The sequence below is a fragment of the Podarcis cretensis genome, assembly GCF_951804945.1.
Source record: "Podarcis cretensis genome assembly, chromosome: 6".
In the NCBI taxonomy this organism is placed as follows: domain Eukaryota; kingdom Metazoa; phylum Chordata; class Lepidosauria; order Squamata; family Lacertidae; genus Podarcis; species Podarcis cretensis.
Window position 1 is genome coordinate 11091141 of NC_137175.1, and position 22742 is coordinate 11113882.

Consider the following 22742-nt stretch of genomic DNA (forward strand, 5'->3'; position numbering starts at 1 on the left):
TCAAGCCAGTTGGAATGTGTATATCTCAAAGGAAAAACAAGACTCTGACAAAGTTGGTATTCTCACCTGATTAATTCGTATGTTTCTCCAAGAAGAGGGTTAAAGGGTTTGCCAGTTCTCTCCCACTGAGAGGCTACAGCAGAAACTGCAAAAGCAGCAACAGCCTGCAAAAAGCATAGTGGTAAGGAATCTTAATGTAAAACAAAAGGCAATCCCAAATGGGCAATTATGATTTTTATATGCTGTAATAACTTTTCCTTTACTATTCTCAAATGGTGTTTAAATGTTCCCTAAACAAAAAAGACCAATTGCTTCTGGAGATGCAATCTTCTCTCTAAGCCACAGGTGAGGAACCTCTTCCAGCTGGACCTTTTGCTTCCCCAAGTGTCAAGAGTTTGATCCAATTTGACAAGTGGATGGGGAGACCAACTGGTTCATCACCTGGTGTCACCATGAATTAGGTGCATTTAACCTCTATATTTGTAAGAGTTTTTAGTGCTGTGAGGATAGTCATGTCTAAATTATGAGTGCTATAATTGTTGGGGTTTAATAAAGCAACAAGATCCTTTACGGGATTTTAATTTCTATACTGTTACCTCTGGGATCTGGTATTCTGCCATTTAGCTCAGTTCGTGACAGATTTACAATAATTTTGAAAAGGTGCTGCTTCTGCAATGGTTGAGAGACCTGAACATAAAACCTTTTCATGATACTTACTGAAAATTGCTAAACACTCAAATAAGCAACTTATTAGGACATTCATATAAGCTTGCTTCCTATAAGCCCCCACAACTCTCTACATAGGCAGGCAGCCAGCCATCTTACATGCATGATGGAAAGAATTTGAAGGACAAAGCTGCATGATAGCTAACATTACCTGCATTCTTTCTACCGAGTTTGAATGACTGCATGCTTTATTAATGAGGTATGTGTGTTCCATATATTCTGTTATCCGCTGGAGGAAGCTCAAGGGTTCATTGAAGGCAATGGGCATGGTTATCTTAGACAGCTCCTAAACAGTACAAGAGAAAATGCATACAATATGAATAAGAAACAAGGGCTTGAGCAACTATGATAAAATGCAGAGGCATGGTGTATAATGGAGCATGAGACATCAGCTAAAAATCACTGGCAGCCTCCTACTAAAGCAGCAGATATACAGAGAATGTGGTTAAAACAAAATTTAGAAAGCTTGCACTATCACAATAAGCATTCACGCCCCAGATGTCTTGTCATGTGTGCTAATGGCAAGAAAACACAAAAAGGTAAAAGAAATATTATTGTTAAATATCACCTGCTAGCTTGCCTCTCAATGCTGGGTAACTGTCTACATCAGGCAATTCATGGGACTGATGCACAGTAACAGACCAGTATCTTCAAAATATGGAATTATAATCACAGATACATAAATAATGTAATGTGAAAGCATAGTCTGAGGAAATATTTCAAATGTGTGCTCAACACGGAGCAGTACATTAAGGATTTAATTTGTATCAGGACTACCTACCAAATCGTCACAAAAATCATTTAAAGAAAAAGATTGAAACTTAAAAAAAAAACTTTAAAAGGTGGGAAAAAGAGAGAAAAGAGGAAAAATTAGCAATTAGGACCAGAAGAGTCAAAGTGCTGCTATTTCTTTTACAAAACTATCACTGCCTTCATTACCAGAACAAAGAGCAGTAATAATATTATGTATTTTTTGTACTTCAGTATGGATAACAGAACAAGCCAATTTCACTCTTTGCTTTCTGCATTGTACCACAACAGTTCTGGTACTTCTATTTTGCATCTGCAAACTTGACCTTTGCCCTCACTAAGCAATGCAAATTTTATCAAAAGCACCAGGTAAACTACATCAGTATGTGACAGTAACTCACCAGTCCAATGCATTTTTTTAAGATACTCCAGATACTGAAATCACTCCTAGTGAACATTGGTGCAGGTAATGATGTTCTGTAGAGGGGTGGGAGGGAGAGAGAATAGCAGGTTAAAACCATTACTGAACTCTTTTTGGTAAAAGCATCCATCTGCAACTGTCACTTCTAAGTCCCAACAATGTAGTCCTTACTCATGCAGAACTCCAATCAATTATCCAGGATTCCAGCACTTTGTCAAAACCACACAACTTTATGATGTTGCAAGAACAATCTTCTCACTGCTTACATGCATTTTTAAATACACCCAGAGGGAAAGACAAAGAAACTGATTCTAAGATTGTGATCTTAGGTATATCTACTTGAAATGAAAGATCCATTCAAAAGAATGAGACTGACGTACAAGTAAAATAAATGCAGGTTCTAGAACTAGTATTAACCATGCAGAAGAAAGCAAGAGAAAGTCTTGACAGTGAAATTAAGCTGACAAGGTCACCTGACTGCATTAGACTAGAATATGAGCACTCTATTTGAACTAAAGCTAACAGGCAGCAATCTAACCAAGGCCACTCCAGGCCAGTTCACATGACGTGGCAGCCTTGAGTTCTCACTTGCTTACATATGGCAAGTAACAAGTGCCTGTTACAAGTGAGTCATCCCCATTTTATTTAGTCAAGGAGATTAAACAAACATACAAAACTTCATTTTGCTGCTTTCCAAAAGATGTGACTCCCCCATCTTCAATTTATCCATAGTGTTCTCAAGTGATGATGTGGGAGACAGCCTTTAAAACCAACAGTTGCTGCTAGTTTTGTTATTGCTGCTGTTGTTATAAGCTGCTTTGTTTTCCTCTTTTCAAAAATAATTAGGTCAAAGTTTTAGAGAGAGAATTATTTTTGTTAAAAACAACCAAACAGAAATGTTTCAGGCTGCAGTACCACCCACAAGTAAGCTAGCTTCTGCTTCCCTTCCCTATCATAATTCTTAGAAGCGTTTCCTTAAGTTGTGTATATACAGTGGTACCTCCGGTTGCACACAGGATCCGTTCTGGAGCTCCGGTCGGATCCTGAGGAATTCACAACTGGAGATGCCTGTTCTGCGCATGCGCGCGTTACAGCAATTTTGCGCATGACGAAACCCAGAAAAATACTTCCGGGTTTGCCACATCCGCGTCCTGAAGGACACGCAACCAGAGGTGTGCGTATCCAGAGGTACCACTGTAGATGTATTTAAGCCTCTCTTCCCAGGAAGTGGCAAGGTTGCTTAATGGATGTCCAAACAAAAGAACCTGCTATGATTTGCATGAACCAGATAGTAATTGCTGTTAGGCCTGCTTTGGAGAATACCTGTGTTTCTTGATTCCATTCTCTTGCACTGGTCCATCGCCATTGTGTCTTCCAGTTCTATTACTTTGGTGGGCATCCACATCGACTTTATGAATTGCTTCTGAAAACTCCCCTGAAGAATTATCAGAATCAAAGCCTGTGTAAATAAAGTGCAAAAATTTGTCTTTAACTAGGAACTAGTAAAGGCAAGGATGCTAAAGGCACGATCAATTTGAATACAAAGCACATGTATTTCTTCAAAATGCTGGCACCTTATTTTACTAAGCTAGTACCCAACTGATTTGTGTTATAGTCACTAATGCAATTAACCCAAGTGTGGGGTATGTGTGTACATGCATGGCTGGAATAACTAAATTTTATTTTACTCCAATATGAAAGAGTGTGCATTTGAAACATTCCAAGCTACCTCCTGTGCTTGATTAATCCCCCTCCCTCGTAACTACCTGTACTTCTGCCAATCAGCTACAATGGCCAGCTGGCTTACACACACAAAATATATTTTATTGGGAGGATAGTCATTCTGAGCAGAGAGCAAGCTTGGTATTCTAGAACACAGATGGGCAGTCATTGGCCCAGAGGCTGTATGCAACCCTGCCCTTATTTGATGCAGAACCCAACATCTCCTGAAGCTGTCTCATTCTTCCTCTGTATTCCTCCCTCCATCCTTGTTTGGCCTGGCTTTTTAAAGAACCACTTCCCCCTTTCAATGTAGTTTCAGAAAAAGTTGAAGGGGCAGAGTTAGGGAAAAGATGTCCCCTCCGCACATGAGCTGTCTGAGAACAAACTGGTAAACTATATGTATTATACATAACGACTTGCTTTACTAAGAAATAAATAAATCCTCAGTATACACATTTAAGAGTAATCCCATCAACCCAATAGGGCTTAATTCTGAGTAGACTTGAACACACGTAAGCAAGGAGAGAAATGTCAAATAGTGCCCCAAGATAACATCATCCCTGATGTGAAGTAAGTGGCAGCACTTCATGTCTGCTCCACCACAATACTGTTAAAAGGAAAGTCTGGAGTTTGTAGCAATACTGTGGCTGAGATGGACATGCAACTTTCCTGATTTTGCACTGATCATATCAATATGGACTTCCTGGGGAGCCAATGTTCCTTAGAATTAATTCTGGCTCCTAAAAGTTGAGATATTTTCCCCAACACTGTCCATGAGTGACTAAAAGTAAAGTAGCCCAAACTAATCCTAATTCCACATATATGTTGATGGGTGCTGAAATGACAGTGATTGCCCAGGAACAAGACCTTCAGTGCATAGGAGACAGCTCAATGAAGATGTTGACCCAGTGCATGGCAGCTGTGAAAACAACAAATGCCACGCTAGGGATCATTGGGTGTGGGGATAAAATAAAGCTGCAAGTACATAATGTCATTATGCAAAGCTATGCTGCAACCACGTTTGAAATATTGTGTACAATCCTGGTCATCTGCCTCAAAAAGGATTTTATAGAAATGGAAAAGGTTCATAAAAAAAGGAACCAAAATGATCAAGGAGATGGAGAATTCTCAATGAGGAACAGTTACAACATTTGGGGCATAATTTCAATGAACTGTTCCACAGGGCGGGTGCCACTACCGAGAAGGCCCTCTTCCTGGTTTTCTGCAACTTCACTTCCCTCACTGAGAGAAGTGACGCTGCAGGGAACCAGGAAAAGGGCATTCCTAGTAGTGGAACCCACCCTGTGGAACACCCTGCCATCAGATATCAATGAGATAAAGAACTACACAACTTTTAGAAGACATCTGAAGGCAGCCCTCTATGGGGAAGTTTTTGAATGTTTGATGTTTTATTATATTTTTATATTTTGCTGGAAGCCACAGAGAGTGGCTGGGGAAACCCAGCCAGATAGGCGGGGTATTATTATTATTATTATTATTATTATTATTATTATTATTATTATTATTAACAACTCTAAAGTGTTTAGGAAAAAGTCAAAAAGGATATTATAAAGGTGTACAATGTATGTACACAATGTGAACAAATTAGACAGCAAAAAAACACCATGTCTCTTAAAATACGAGAACTTGGGTAAATCCAACAAGGCTGAATGTTGAAAGATTTGAAACAGACAAAAAGAGCTAATTCTGCACACAGTATATAGTTAAACTCTAGAATATGCTAGCACAAGAGGTAGTGATGGTCTCCAACCTGGATGGCTTTAACAGAGGATTAGACAAATTCAGGTATGAGAAGGCTACTAATGGCTGCTAGCCACAATGGCTTTGTTCTACTTACACAGTTGGAGACAGAATGCGTCTGAATACCAGTTTCTGAAAGGGCAAGTGGGGAAAGTGCGCTTGCACTCAAATCCTTCTTGCAGGCTTCCCATGGGCATTTGGCTGGGCACTGTGAGAACAGGATGCTGAACTAGACAGGTGTTTGGCTTAATAAAGTAGGGCTTTTATTATGATCTTATGATAAGACAGACTGGATCACATGTTTAAAGGTTAGTATAATCCTCCTTAGCTATCCTTTGAGCCAGGGGTCAGCAAACTTTTTCAGCAGGGGGCCGGTCCACTGTCCCTCAGACCTTGTGGGGGGCCGGACTATATGGGGGGGGTGAACAAATTCCTATGCCCCACAAATAACCCAGAGGTACATTTTAAATAAAAGCACACATTCTAGTCATGTAAAAACACCAGACAGGCCCCACAAATAATCCAGAAATGCATTTTAAATAAAAGCAAACATTCTAGTCATGTAAAAACACCAGACAGGCCCCACAAATAATCCAGAAATGCATTTTAAATAAAAGGACACATTCTACACATGTAAAAACACACTGATACCCGGAATGCCCCTGGGCCGGATTTAGAAGGCGATTGGGCCAGATCTGGCCCCCAGGCCTTAGTTTGCCTACCCATGAGCTATACATTAGCACTGGGTGTGGAAATAACCAAGGGTGGCATTAAAAGCCAACAATCAAAGTTTAATGCAGTATACTTCCAAGAATATTCCCCAAGCTATTGCCAAAAACAACACAATTGCATCAAATCAAAAACTCAGAAATGCATTTTCCTTTTCAAATGTCTTTCTTGGCATAGAACATGTAAACAAAACTGAATTGCTTAGAATTTGTTCTTTTCTTAACAAAAATATTCTCTCTACCCAAGAATATTCTGTAAACTGCATAAGTGACAGCATTCTGAAATGAAGTTTCCTATTAATATATTCTACCAATTAACCCTATTCTCTCCCCTTCCCCACTTTGCACCCCCTTCCAAGTTTAGGGAAGACTGAGATACAGGATCTCATCCTTTGTCGACAATGGACATTTGACCCTTCTAGCATTTTACCTGGAGAGAATATGGCAACAAATATAGGCATTCACTCCTAAACAGACAAATAAGCAGACTCATGTACTCGTGTAATTCTTTCATTCACTCATCTGGCAGAGAAGCATATGTCAAAGTTGTCACTGCAGTGATGGTCAACATAGGCAGTGATCTATTAAGAAGCCAGTCTAGGCTGACTGATATATCTGCAAGCACAGTGGAAGCCTGGAATCCAGGCAGCACAAATGCAGTGTGCACTGCTAAAGTTCCAGTATGACTAGTGTCCTGTGTGCTACCAAAAAGTGAGAAGACATGCATGTGCTTTCCATTAGTATAGAAGTAAGGAATGACTTTCCTCACTAGTGGATGTCAGGAAAACATGTTTTCAGGATGCAGCTTCTGGGCCAATCTACCACCCCCCTATGATCCACACAAGTAATCCACAAGTGAACAACCTATACAAGCTTTCAATGATGAATTTGGAAAACTGAACTATAGATATGTGCTAATACAGTTTAATAGGCAAGAAGAGCAGCCACTGGAAAAGTGTATTATGTAGCACTCTTAAGTGACCAGAAGATACTTTGGTCATACCTTTACCTTGCTAGAATAAAAATGTCATGGCTCTTTACAGCACTCTAGTTGAGCAGGTGGCGCTGTGGGTTAAAGCCTCAGCGCCTAGGGCTTGCCGATCGAAAGGTCGGCGGTTCGAATCCCTGCGGCGGGGTGCGCTCCCGCTGCTCGGTCCCAGCACCTGCCAACCTAGCAGTTCGAAAGCACCTCCGGGTGCAAGTAGATAAATAGGGACCGCTTACCAGCGGGAAGGTAAACGGCGTTTCCGTGTGCGGCTCTGGCTCTGGCTCTGGCTCTGGCTCTGGCCAGAGCAGCGATGTCACGCTGGCCACGTGACCCAGAAGTGTCTCCGGACAGCGCTGGCCCCTGGCCTCTTAAGTGAGATGGGCGCACAACCCCAGAGTCTGTCAAGACTGGCCCGTACGGGCAGGGGTACTTTTACCTTTACCTTTAGTTGAGCATAAAATGATTTGAAGGTTTGATATGCAGGGCATAGTAGATGCTGCAAGTTCCATAGTTAAGAACCACAAGAATAGGAAATATACCTCCCCACTGACTTTATACGTCAACTCATAACGTAGGGTGGGTTTGAAACAAAGCCTAGAGAGGTTCTAAACACTACCCATGTCAACAGAACTACAAACCTATTCAGCACTGGTAGAGAGATCCAACCACAGAAACCAACACAAAAATTCAGCAGAACACTTCTTGTGAAATCTGGACAATAATAAAGATTAAAATATACCCCGTAATCAACTTTTTCTAAAATGTCCTTTTCAATTTCTTCCATCGTTTTGATTAATGTACTGATCTCTCTATCAAATCCAGGCAGGTTGTAATTCAACTGAACATTAGCTGGTCATGCAGAAAGTATCACACACTCACTCTGTGCTCCTTTCTTCTTCTTGTGTGGGATTGCTGCAGCTTCTAAGGGTCATTCCATTCCAAGACAGAAAATTGAAGTTCACTCTTTTAAGGTGTACAGTCAACTAAAAAAACCACAGCCAACTGTAGATTCTTGATGTGTATGCCTGTACAACATACACATCACAGAACACACAGAGCACATTCATGTCTTGTATTTTTAGATGTACACTTTAAATGTAAGGCGTAAAGCTCCCCAATGACTTTATTTTAAAAACAACCACCTTGTATTGGTCTGAATAAATGCCACACACACACACACACACACAAAAATCTGGCTTCTAAAAACCTTAGTGCAGCCTCTCATTTTACATATCTCATTTTACAGTTGCAGCCTATGTTCAAGGGTGGCTTATATTCAGCCCAATACATACTGTATTTGTTTGTTACAAAAAAACAAGCAGCTGCATCTCAAGAGACAGCAGCTAAAAGCTTGGTAAAGCATGTGTTAACTGTTTCATCAATGCAGCATCACAGTCTTACATAAATATTATGACACTGAAGGTTAACCCATGAGTAAGGATGTTGAGATTTGCTATGTGCACTATCATTTAGGCATTGGAAAAGGTAGCATTAGTCTTCAGTAATGAACTCCTATAGCAACTGATGATTTGGGTTAGAAATCTACAGCCACATATTGTGGGAAAGAGAGAACAAACATACAGTGGTGCCCCGCAAGACGAATGCCTCGCAAGACGGAAAACTCACTAGACGAAAGGGTTTTCCGTTTTGGAGGTGCTACGCAAAACGAATTTCCTATGGGCTTGCTTCGCAAGACGAAAATGTCTTGCGAGTTCCTGCGGGTTCCCCCCCCCTTTTTCTAAGCCGCTAAGCCGCTTATCTGCTTATCCGATAAGCTGATAAGCCGCTAATAGCGCTAATCCGCTAAGCTGTCAATGGGCTTGCTTCGCAAGACGGAAAAAATGCTAGACGAAGAGACTCGCGGAACGGATTAATTTCGTCTTGCGAGGCACCACTGTACTGTAAAAGTTGCCACAAAAATTACATATTGATTTGCCCTCATTTCCCTGTTGTTGTTGTTTTAAAAAGACCACAAACAACCTTACAAGCCTTTGCAAAAAACAGATTTGGGATTCAGATCATACACAGTAATTTGCTCTAAATTATAGGCCAACTCCTATGAAAGCCAGTAGTGATTGGTATCCTGCTGGAAGTCAACAGGAACTCCATTTACTCTGCAATGATTTGATAGGCCCAGGATTTGCTCTTTCAACATCCTACTTTTTTCCTGCTTACAAGAAGGGATAAGCTATTTATCTGAGATAATGAGCACAGTAAGTGGAAGCTATGATACTTCAATGAAGAAATGATCCATGCCATTATGGTTGGTGCCAATACAACTACCCAAGATTAAAGGTAAAGGTAAAGGTACCCCTGACCATTAGGTCCAGTCGCGGACGACTCTGGGGTTGCGCGCTCATCTTACTCTATAGGCCGAGGGAGCCGGTGTTTGTCCGCAGACAGCTTCCAGGTCATATGGCCAGCATGACTAAGCCGCTTCTGGCGAACCAGAGCAGCGCACAGAAATGCTGTTTACCTTCCCGCCAGAGCATTTATTTCATTGCACTTGACATGCTTTTGAACTGCTAGCTGGAAAGCTGGGTCCGAACAATGGGAGCTCACCCTGTCGCAGGGATTCGAACTGCCGACCTTCCGATCGGCAAGCCCCAGTCTCTGTGGTTTAGACCACAGCACCACCCACACCCAAGATTAGGAGCAACCTAATAAAATAAACACATTCAGCATCTTCTACTGACCACTGGGCAGAATAATCTGTAAATGAAATCGTAAAGAGCCAAATTTTCTATGTTGCTTAAGTAGGATCAGGTCGGAAGTAAGGACGTAACCTATTGGTAGTACTGGGTAATTTGCCCAGGACCAATAATAATATATTGTGTGATGTGCCACGTGTTTTAAAGAAATGGGGCAGGTGGTTGATATTACTAACCTATCCATGTAGTTTGCATTAGCTAGAGCCACAAGGAAAACCAATACAATCAAATGTAGTATCTGACTAGGCTTGAACTGGTTTTCATTTTGTGTGTTGTTACTTGGGTCTAGCCACCTAAAAGGGGCTCCATTTAGAAAAAAAGAAAGGCAGCCACACACTAGAGATAACATGTTTCATACCCCATCAGAAGCACAACCCACTGATTCTACACAATGAATTACTAAGATTATAAAAGAGGTTTTCAAACTGTCCTCTTTCAAGGCATCATTTCACACAGAGTTGATTGGCAAGAACTCCTTGCATTACAATGGATTCTGGGCAGGGTGGCCAGATGAAAAAGAAGACGTGCTGCACCTGCTGAAATTATACCTTCTCAATATCTATTGTCTCCCCACACCCCCAGTCTGGCCACCTAAGTTCTGAGGCATGTTTAAGCATGCAGAATCAGTTCACACTGAATGATGATCAGAGGCCTATTCAACCTCATCACTCTGTGTGTGTAAACTCAAAGTGCATCACAGGCTATATAGCACTTTGCTGTGATTGGCCATTGTAGGGGAAGATTGTGAGAAATGGGAAAGCTGTCTTTCAGGGATGATTGTCCACTGCTTCGGATGTTCTCAGTGAGGAACTTGAGTAAGCTTCTGAGAAATCTAGAGTTCCCTAGAATGCAGTTCAAAAAACAAAGATAAAGCATAAAGCAACACGTACTACATGGGTAAAATAAAATTTAAAGGCCTATCTTCCTTTTTTAGTGTGTGTCATATATGCTGGTAGTAGCTGGTTAAGATAATGGAACCAGGGCCCTACTCTTGACAATATCAATACTAAAGATGGATCTAACCGACAAAATATTGTCTGAATACTGATTTTTTTAAAAAAAGTGTTTTTTTTATATTTGTCTTGTTACTTCAGAATCACAAAGCTTACTTTTTCCTTTTCTTTCCCCTCTATTTAACTTACAAGAGGGAAAATAACCGTATACTAAAACAGAGGTAACAGGTGGTGTGATCCTGTTCTATTATTTCTTGGTGTAACTGCTAAAGGTGATGTCACTCATTAATCCACACTGCTGTATCAGAGCATTCCCCTAAGTGTAATTACCTAATGATAATCAGATCCCAAGGTGTCATAACACCTAAATTGGGAACAATAATAGTAGTGTTCATGGGGAGCTTGGGTGATTAATCTGAAGAGCTACTTTTAGCACATGTGTCAAACACATGAGAGGCACTCTCAAATGTGCTGTACAAAACAATAGCAAGTCTTTAACTGCCAATTCAAACAAGATACAAAGTTAAGAAGAAATGTTAAAAGCGTGCATTCTTGTGAAGATAGGATCACACAACTAAGAAAGAGCTGTAAGAATGATCTGTAAGGTTTTACTAGGACTTTAGATCCTGGGCAGCATAAAAAATTGGTGCAATGTTGTTAAATATCCTTTTAATAAAACTTCCAGAAGGGTAGGTGTGTTATTCTGTTGCAACAACAGAGAGTCTTGTGCCACCTAAAAATCTAACAAATTTAATATGGCAAGGGTCACCAACATGGCATCCACAGGCACAAGTTTGCCCTTTACCTCCTATTGTGCTTGAGAAAGGAGTTTAAAAATATTCCCACAAAAATCCACATTGTCCCACCTACATTGAACATGCCTTCTTAAACCATGCTGACATTTAACTGGGCCTGAGCATTACATGCCCACCCTTCCACCTATTATTTCATTTTTATTTTACAAAATTTATACACCGCTTGATTACAGTAAAACTTCTAAGTGGTTTAAAAAAATTATAAAATTATAAAAAAAACCAATTTAAAACATTTGAAAATAACTAAAATTAACAGTAAAAAATATTCAAAAATGACTGTATATGTTTCTGGATATGTTTTCCTAAACAAAAAAATTTCCCAAAAGTTTGCCTAACGAAAAACCAGGTACTGAAAAGAGTACAGCGAAGGCACCTGCCTGATGGCAGGAAATTTCAAAGTGTAGGTGCTGCCACACTTTCTTAGAACTGTGGAATGAGTATGTGGCAGCTGTAACAGCACCAGCTCTGCAGATGAAAGCAGTCAACTGGGCACATATTAGGTAAGGTGAAGCCACAAGTAAACGGTTCCTAAGCCATCAGGGACTCTACATACCACCAGTTACCACTCTGAACTTGATCTGGTAACAAATCAGCAAGTGATGCAGATCTCAGGAGCAGAGGGGATATATGCTGATAGGGTCTCACTCTTGTCAGCAATTGCACTGCACCATCCTGTATTAACTGTAGTTTCCAGGTCTAGCATAAGGGGAGCTCCACAGAAAGTGCACTGCAGTAATTCAATCTTGAAGTCACCAGGTTCCTGAACTACTGTGGCCATACCCTCCGGGTCCTGGAAAGGCTGAAGTTGTTGTACTAAGCACAGCTGGTAAAAAGCACTTCTAGCCACTGGTTACTTGGGTCTCCAGTGACATAGCTAGATTTTGAAGCATGCCTGCTCCTTCAGGGAGAATGCAAGCCCACCCAAAACAACAAATTGACCAGTTTTTCAGACATAGGAACTACTTGTCCACAGTGCCTCCAGGATTCAAGCTAGGCTTATTTTCCCCTCACCCATCATACCACTGCATCTCAGGTACAGTGGTACCTCGGGTTACAGATGCTTCAGGTTACAGATGCTTCAGGGTACAGACTCAACTAACCCAGAAATAGTGCCTTGGGTTAAGAACTTTGCTTCAGGATAAGAACAGAAATCATGTGGCAGCAGCGCGGCGGCAGCAGGAGGCCCCTTAGCTAAAGTGGTACCTCAGGTTAAGAACAGTTTCAGGTTAAGAATGGACCTCCGAACGAATTAAGTTCTTAACCAAAGGCACGACTGTACTGGTCAAGCAGCCTATCCTGATTCAAATGTTATAGTGAAACAAATCAAGAGTGTCACCAGCATACTGATAGCATATTGCCCTAAAACACCTAATGACTGCTCTATATAGATATTAATTAACACTGGAGATAAAGTAGTGCCTTGCAGGACCCCATGACATAATTACGGCGGGGGGGGGGGGGTCATCAGCAAAAAGCACTCTTTTAATGTTACTCTCTGGATCTGGACCAGATTCACTACAGCACAGTGCCCCCAATTCCTATTCTATGGAGCTTGTCCAGGAAGATGTATGGTCATAAACTTTTGTAAACTAGAGTATTATTATTATTATACATAATAGCTAAATAAATATACAGACATTTAATACACTGCCCTCAAAGCCTGGCAACCACCATTGACAGTGCCACCATAATAAACTTTTGCAAACTAGAGTCCACATTATCAGATATTTATTTAGTTATTGTTATGTATAATGCATACGCATTCCGATTTAAAAGTTGGTAAACATTTCATACCAAAACTCTAGTCCATGGGCATAGCCAAGGGAGGCAGGGGGAAAAACTGCCCCCCCATCAAATAAATAAAAATACTTGACCAATTGCATCACAGGTAACTCAGTTCTGCCCCACCCCCCAAATAAATCCTGGCTACACCCATGCTCTAGTCAGGTGAGCTCAAGATGAATGAGTAAATTGACAGCAGCTACATAAACTTAGCTAACTGAAAATAATCAGACAAAATGCCAGTTACCAATAACTACCGACTTAGCCAAGATGAGTTATTTTTACACCAAAGCAGGATTGCCCAAATTTCAAAAACAAACTTTGGATATTACAGTTTGTTTTTCATTTTGTTGAAGGATTTAATTCCAAAGCTGACTTATACTGAACTGTAAAAAAGAAAGCTATGTACAACACCATATACTTAAGCACATTTTACCCCTGAATAATTTTTGGCACTATGGCCTACCTCTCACAAATATAAAATCCTCAGCACCCTCAACAAATTACAGGTCCCAGGATTTGAAGAGTGTGTGTTTTAAATGCATGGCAGGTACACAGAACAGTGAGGAAAGACTGTGAGCATGATGAAAAAGTCATAGCTAGAAATCTTATAGTAGATTTTTTTAAAAAAGAAACACATACAGACATCACATAAAAAAAAAAAATCTGAATCCATGGAATATGCAAACTGGAAAATGCTGGTCACTTGCAATTCTCAAAGCACCAGCTGGGCCTACTTAGGAAAGAGCATTGCTACTTATCTTAAGTTGGCACTATTGTTACACCTCTTCAGGAATATTTTGGGAGACTAGATAGAGAAAACAGAGCAGAAACAGTTTTGTTTCTTGGGAGGCTTATCAACCATGACTAGGAGGACATTATTTAACTCCTTAACTTCATAATACAAAGATACAAGAAAATTTTAATAGCTTTTAAGAATGGATGAACTTCACCATAAGAAAAAAGAGAGAAAAGGTGACTTACTAACAAATTTGTTTTTAGATGTCTTCTTCCTCTTCCACATCCTGTAAAGTAAACCTAGCTCCTCCTGACTAATCTCCACCTCCTTGAAATCCCAGAGGCAAACTACAGCCTGCGTCAGAATACAAAAGGAATAAGGCCGCCCTTTTTACATGTAACCATTTACATAAGTGTCAGGTAAGCAGGTCAGTAAGATGGAGGCTGAATCATAGAAAATCAAACCAGGAATCTTTAGAAGAGGGCAACTAAGAAGGAAACCATATAGAAGAATCACCACAGTGAAAGGTGAATCCTTTATAGGCTGTTTGTCTCAAGTCACAACACACTGAAGACAAATATTTTTCAACAGATAAAATGTTAAAATCTTCCACACAAGATATGCCTTCTACTAATTATAATGCAATACATTTGGAATGCAAAATATGTAGAAGCCTACAAGTCATCAACAGAAGGCTCTATCCTTGAAAAATGTGGCATAACAGGAAACAAAAAAAAGGTATGGTGCCATTTGGCTATATAGGTTATATACCTGAGTTTCTAACACTGGCTACAGCTATCCCTCACAATAACCAATACCAAGGTTCTATTGATTTTTTTAATGCTTTATTGAAATTAAAAGGAAACAACAAACAAAAGATTTTTCCAGAAAAAAGAAAAGAAAACGGTAATATTTGTTACATCATATCACAATAAGTTCTTCCTGCATTTCTAACGACTTCCCATCACCCCATCTTGCATCTACCACTTAATCTATCTAGGGCATTGTTTGTTTTCATTTTCTTTTGTTAATTTTCATCAGTAATATATTCTCTTATAATTATCCATCATACCACAGAAGTCATATTATTACAATAGTCCTTAAGATATTTTTGTACATGTCCCATTTTCTAATGAATGTTTGATCGATGTGACCTCTCAGTTTCTCTGTCATTTTTGCCAACTCAGCATATTCTAGCAGTTTACTTTGCCACTCCAGTTTAGTTGGAATTTTCTCTCCTTTCAAATTCATAGCGATTAGGTTCATATTGATAGGACCCCTAAGGCTTTCCAGTTCTGCAGGCCAAACACACTCAGTTTAATCAGCTTTTTCATGTTACACAGCTTTTTAGACATAGGATGCTGCCTTATACCAAGTCAGACCTTTGTAAACTACTTCAGTCTTGTCAGTCTTGCCTATGCAGCACACTCTCCAGGCTTTCAAATGGAAGCCATTTCCCAGCCCTACCTGGAAATGTCAAGGACTGAACCTAGGACCTTCAGCATTCAAAGCCGATGCTCCACCACTGAGACAAATTATGACCCCAACCCTTAAGTAGTATTGTAACTCTGAAGTCTTTTCCAATTTGAAAGGTCCTTCTTGAAACAAGGCACTCAAAAGCTAACTCAGACCTTCAAGCATTGTACAGAATTGTATAAACCTGTAATACCACATGCCAACTCATGTGGGGTTGTTATTAACTACAACCCCACAAACATCTGGTCAATTACTAGCTATTTAATCATCGTCTTCCATCTTATATACATGGTTCCTCTACAACCCCGTTCAAAGCCATTTTATTCCTAAATAGTAAGCCAGAACTAAATGGTGCAACTCAGCAGTCTGATGTTAAGAGGAATCACTGTGGTGAATTACGGTGCCAGCCATAAGATGGCACTTGGGGAACAATGCCCTATAAAAAAAGTCAGAGTGGCATTTCACTTGAGTTAATAGATCTTAGTCTCATGGACCATCTCATTCATTCTCATATATATATATATATATATATATATATATATATATGTTGTTGTTGTTTAGTCCTTTAGGACTCTTCGTGACCCCATGGACCAGAGCACGCCAGGCACTCCTGTCTTCCACTGCCTCCCGCAGTTTGGTCAATATATATATAGTTACTGATCAGTTTATATCAGAGTTCTCAAAGCACAGCTAGGGCTTAGCTAAGATTGTGCAGTTGGTACACAGAAATACATGAACAGAATTGTGTATAAAAGCAAAGGAGAGCTGTCAAATAAATGAATTCAACGTAACTAAATAAATAAATAGAAGCTTACATATCTCTCATGGTTGCCTCATACAACAAACAAACCAGGATCTAGAGACACTTGACCTGAAATGTTTAGTGAGTCAACCATCAAAGATCAACTCATCTCCTCAGTAATAGCTCCAACCAGTTAGAAACCAGGTAGAAACTAATCTCCACCTAGAAACTCAAGCACAAAATGTGTCCCATAAGCAACTGGGTGCCTCCCTGCTTGCTTTTATACACAATGCCATTCCCTTATAGGCAATATTAGGAAGAGCTGCCACAACATAAAACTGAGCCTCATGAAAATCGAAATCGCGTATATTTGAAACACAATTGGAAAAGCCTGCAAACACCCCGTTCTGCCCCCTTTTGAGACATTTTTGGGTCACTTCCGAGTTTGGCGCAATGTGTGTTTGTGCGGTTGCGCACATATCAGGCACACCTAAAATGGCTGCTACCTGTAACAGAGAAACAAAAGTGTGGAAAGGTTGTATGAAGTGCTGTTTTCAGAGTCAAGGAGAAGGTCTGTTAGGGGAGAATGCAAAAAGTACAGAACCGTGAGAACTGTAAGGTAAAGGTAAAGGGACCCCTGACCATTAGGGTCCAGTCGTGACCGACTCTGGGGTTGCGGCGCTCATCTCACTTTATTGGACGAGGGAGCCGGCGTACCGCTTCCAGGTCATGTGGCCAGCATGACTAAGCAGCTTCTGGCGAACCAGAGCAGTGCACGGAAACGCCGTTTACCTTCCCGCCGGAGCAGTACCTATTTATCTACTTGCACTTTGACGTGCTTTCGAACTGCTAAGTTGGCAGGAGCAGGGACCAAGCAACGGGAGCTCACCCCGTCATGGGGATTTGAACTGCCGACCTTCTGATTGGCAAGTCCTAGGCTCCGTGGTTTAACCCACAGCGCCACCCGCGTCCCTGTGAGAACTGTAGTGTTCTCCTAAAAAGCATTATCATGGGAGTCTTTTAGGTTGTGACAGAGACAGTATCAGAAAAAGGTAGCCCACTCTTTAGCCAAAGAGACGTCCAGAAGCGTATTTTTTAAAAAAGACATGAAAAGTCCTTGCCAGCAATTAAAAAAACCATGATAAAGAAAGGAAATGGATTGATAAGTAAAGAAAGAAATTAGGTACACAGGTATAAATTCTTAGTTACAAGTTCTGTCAATGACCAGATGGGGTGGGAAAATTCATGGATAATATGCGACAAAAGCTGCTGGTCTCTTAGCCCCACCTATGGAGTAGCCCTGCAGTCCCTCCTCTATGGCTTCTGAGCAGAGCTGGTGATGACCCTGCTACATGCCTTCTGTTCCTTTGTGGTGGCTTTGTGCAGAAATGATCCTCCGAATTATTTGATTTGTGCAACCTGGCCCTACAGAATTTGACCTACCCACATCTGTTCCTGTTAATCAAAATCAACCAAGGAGACTGTTTATTATCTAATCTATAAATTACGGTAGATTTGATGTCTGTTATTATTTCATGTATTGCAAACTGCTCAGAATGCTCCATTCTGGAGAACTATACAAGTTTAGAATTAATTACACCCTTCCCTCCAAATCTCATAACAGGTTTTAACTTCTCATGGTGGGACAGGGATTTATTTATTTAACTTTCAAGGAGATGAACTAATGCAGCTGGTGGCTAAATGCTGAGGCTACCAATCAATCTCAACTTTACCAGAAACTTACTAGATGACATTAGGTAAACTGGTCCCTTAGATCCCCACTTCCAATCTGTAATGTGATGATTTAATCATTTTTATTAAAGATTTTCTTGGTCTACAAAAATACGTGCTGTCAGGACTGGTGGTTGTCCTCTTCAGATCACCACATAAACGCTTCTTGTTCTTTTATAAAACTTTTTATTGCGTATTAACAAAACAATCTTATAAACGGTTCTTAAATATTATTCCTCAGAGTCACTTATTTCAGATACCTTCTGAGCTCTGCTTCTCCATGACCAGCCACTCTCAAAATGTCAAACACGCCCTTCCCTTTGTTTTCCCACTCTTTTTTCTAACCTCCTGGCTAGAGCTGGCCTGTATCTCCCCTCCTCCGAATCTGAGCTAGAACTTAACCCTTGCCTTTCCTGGGAACAGCCGGTCCCTCCCTGTTGTTCCCCTTGCTCCCTTCTATTAGATTCACTGCTCTCCTTCCCCCCTTGGGGAATGCTTTCTCCCTCTGAGAAACTGGAAACTTCTAACTCTTCCCTGACACGTGCACTGTCTCTTTTGACATAATACTGACCTACCTTGTAACAGTTAAAACAAAGCAAGACACTATATAACATTTTATGGAACTACAACCTATCCTTAAAACTTGAACTTTATTCTAGTGCTCTGTGAAAAGAATTATTGTTAGTGTTGATAGCAATTAAATTTCCACTGGCTCTAGGAATCTAACACCTAATGCAACCTACAATGCTGCCAAGAGTGTAAAATAAGGTTACATGTCATTCGTAGGTTCTTGAAGCAGAGCAAGGTCAGTGGCTCACTTATTTTAGGAGATGAATACAATTAACAGAGCCACCTGCTGGCAATAAGTGCGGTGGAATTTGTTGATGACTGCCACAATTACGTAAGTTGAAATGGAAGCAAATTTACTGAGAGTCAGAGACAATTCCTTGATGCTGCTTTTATGGCTGCAATCTACACTCTTTACTGGAGTAAGATTCATTAAGCTCAACAGTACCTACTTCTGAGTAGACATGCCTAGGACTCTGGTGTAACAAACATGCCCAAAAGCAGTTTATTAGCAATCCTTTGGCTTGTAGTAAGTTGACTTTGTATTCATCCAAAATAACCAAACATTTGACATAAAATGCAGTGTAACCACATCAAGAGCAGGCAATCTCCCATCCACCAAAGTGGATCTTTACAAACAATATGTGGACTGGTATGGTTACGTCCCCCTCTCAATTCCCTGAAGCATAATTACTTATATAGACAAGTACAGTAAGAGTTGCTTTTTTACATATATACTTTTATTTACAGAAACAGTCTCACAAAGAAATAGTCAATGAAATATTGGAGGGGGGGGGAGAGAGAAGAGCAGAGGGAAGAACAAGACAGACCCTGACAGTCATTATGTTTGGCAGGTGACAACAACCACTGCTTCATGGTTTAAAGTCTGTATTCTATAGAGGACAAAAGTATCTGCAACTAGGAGTTTCCCCAAAAACACAAACAATGTATTTCCAATTAAAAAAAAAATCTATTTGCCTTTTTTCTAGTAGTAAACATGTATATAATGCAGGTTTGCTCCTAGGTGTAGCCAGGATTCGGGGGGGGGGGGAGGCTTTATGTTGGGGGGGGCCAGAACTGAGATATATGTGATGCAAATGGTCAGTTAGTTAAGTATTTCTATTTATTGCTTGATGGGGAGGGGGGGGGCTGACCTCCCTGCCCATGCCCATAAGTTTGTGCTAGTTCTTAGACAGTAAGTTTCCAGTAAATTGCTCAAGTCCATGCCTTTCCCTCCGTTTCCAAACAGTTTTGGAAACCCCAGCTCCCTGTTTTTTCAGTTGTGTCTTCTCCTTCTAAAGCAATACTCTTATCTAAACCTTCTTATCTTCCTTTTATGAGTCACCACCCTCATCAGCTATGAGATGGCCATTATAACTCAGTTTTCCATTTTGGTAGAAAGGAAAAGTCAGGAAAATAGCCAAATTGAAAATATTTTATTAGAATGGTTGAATACATTTCTGTTTCTTTCTGTAAATGATAAATGGGGCCTGCAGCTCCATCTCCCATCAGCCCTGACTACTGGAAATGCTGGATGGGGCTGATGAAGTCCGATAACAGCTTGAGAGACACAGTTTCCCAACCCTGTGGGAATGTCTACCCTCACCAGAATTCACATTTCAAGGTTCCAACCTACCATGTTCTTCCTCATGAACTGTAAGCTGCAAGAATCTCAACCAATACAATTCACTCTTATGCCTTCATTTTTAACGTTTCCTCTCCGACTGACTATTGATTCCACTGTGGAAACAACTTGGTTTTTTTCCTGGGAAGAATTGATTTTTGGAGTGAGGGTGGGAGAGGGGATTGAAATACTGTACTTATTTTACTGCCTTAACCATCAAAAGATGCATTTTAACTTACAATAACCTAAGACACAGTATTAGGCTATGTAGCATATTCATGAAATGCACAGAGCAGTCCTATGCACATTTACTATTAAGCAAGCTTGGGTATTTAAGATAAAGCCACAAAAGTATAGAGATCTATTATTCAAAACAGACAGGATTCCTTCTCAAACTTTCCTCAAATGTTTAATATATTAAAGTATAATTTCCTTTAAAAAGACAGAAATGCACCAATCTCTACTCACCTGTGACGGCATCATAGAATTCTTCTTCACTATTCATTGTAATGTTTCTTCTGCACCAGCAGGTTACTTTCCTCTAATGCATGTTGCTCTTGGTGAGAGATAACTTTTATATGAAAAATAAAATCCGTCCAGATAATCTGTTTGGAAAGGGGAGAAATATAGTGTTTCAACTTCTATTTACATAGGATAATTCAATGGACCAAGCCCACCATTTCCATATATAATTGTCCAGTAGCACCTTAGAGACCAACTAAGTTTGTTCTTGGTATAAACTTTCATGTGCATGCACACTTCTTTCATATCTGAATAAGTGTGCATGCACATGAAAGTTTATACCAAGAACAAACTTAGTTGGTCTCTAAGGTGCTACTGGAAATATATATATATATATGTCAACTGCGTCAGACCAACATGACTACCTACCTGAAACAAAAGGGGAAGGGGAGAAAAACCTGTTTCCCTTTTTAAAAAACATGTGGCACACTGTAATGATTCTTTTCATGTACAATGCCATTGAGATATTATTTAAAATATGTATAATCCTCATTCCATATTTAAAGCAGCTTACAATAAAATAATCATAACATTCCCTCAAAACAATTATTTCTATCTAGCATGAATGCTGAGGCTCCTTACACCAATATACCCACATAGATTGGCTATTATAACCCATCAGGTAGTGATCCCTGAAGGTGCAAGGTATCACAGAATCATGGAATCCTAGCATTAGAAGAGACCCTGAGGATCATCTAGTCCAACCCCTGCAATGCAGGAATCTCAACTAAAGTATCCATGACAGTCATCCATTGTTTTCTAAATAAGTCAACAACTCTCCAGGCAAACTGGAGTCCCCCTTGTGTTCTCCCCTTAGGGTTGATTCTGGAATCCCTTCCCCATTCCATAGGCTCCAGTGTCCTGCTGAGCTCCACACCCGTAAATTTCCTGTTCCCTAATACAGCCAATGGAGGAGACTCTTGAGAGTCCCACGGACTGCAAGAAGATCAAACCTATCCATTCTGAAGGAAATCAGCCCTGAGTGCTCACGGGAAGGACAGATCCTGAAGCTGAGGCTCCAATATTTAGGCCACCTCATGCGAAGAAAAGACTCCCTGGAAAAGACCCTGATGTTGGGAAAGATGAAGGGCACAAGGAGAAGAGGACGACAGAGGATGAGATGGTTGAACAGTGTTCTCGAAGCTACTAACATGAGTTTGACCAAACTGTGGGAGGCAGTGGAAGACAGGAGTGCCTGGCGTGCTCTGGTCCATGTGGTCACGAAGAGTTGGACACAACTAAACGACTAAACAACAACAACAAAAATACAACCAAAATGAACAAAAAGGTAGATTTCTCCCTCCTCTGATTTTTTACACACACACCCAACTGAAATTCCCCTACTTCCCTTGAAGCCAAAAGTCACATGGCACAGCAGCAGCATTTATCTCACAACCTCTCAGAAGCCTCATAATTAAACCATTTCATTGTTTGTTCCTTGTGTTATATATTCTTTTGGTAACATTCATTTTCTCAAAAAGTTCCAACTTGTCTCTGCCACCCTCCGAATGACAGCACTCTGGTAACCAGGCTAGACAAAATGTTACACAACCTTGACTCCAATGCATTTTGATTAGTGTGCTGGTTTGGACCAGCTCTTCTGAAGCAAGAACATCCTGTGTTCCCAGCACATTTGAGCCAACTTCTCCCAATGTTAAGAAGGGCTTATTGCCCAAACACAGAAAAGAAGTCAGAAGACTTGTTCAGAGATACACATACCAAGCAAGCATGGTAACAAGCATCTTGAAAATAGGCAGCCACCTGCAGCAGATTTTGCTGTGTTTATTTTTCCATAGAAGATAGCCCAATACCATGGTGATGACAGATTGTGCTAATTTATTCAGGCTTCGCTGACTTCTTGTTACAAGATCATTATCTGCCTTTCACAAGGCGAAACTGCTTAATTTTTGGCAGCAAACTGGATGGCTCAGGACATTTTACTATAAAAAGGTTCAATATCTGGAAAAATAAACAGTATACCGTA

General features: G+C 40.4%; 1 protein-coding gene across 3 annotated transcripts in view; it reads right to left on the minus strand.

The window, feature by feature from the left end:
• The window catches only part of OSBPL2 (oxysterol binding protein like 2), a 67326-nt gene that overhangs the window by 13711 nt on the left and 30873 nt on the right, over positions 1-22742 (minus strand). For 2 of the 3 annotated variants that reach the window (XM_079979579.1, XM_079979578.1), the window contains 5 exons: positions 20705-20841; positions 3221-3356; positions 1878-1953; positions 878-1012; positions 67-164 (listed from right to left, as the gene is read on the minus strand). In XM_079979579.1, coding sequence (XP_079835705.1) covers positions 67-164; positions 878-1012; positions 1878-1953; positions 3221-3356; positions 20705-20741 — 482 coding nt within the window. In that variant the 5' untranslated portion in view covers positions 20742-20841. Of the gene's footprint in view, positions 1-66; positions 165-877; positions 1013-1877; positions 1954-3220; positions 3357-14341; positions 14467-20704; positions 20842-22742 lie in introns of those variants that run through there. The other variant, XM_079979577.1, reaches the window with a different exon arrangement.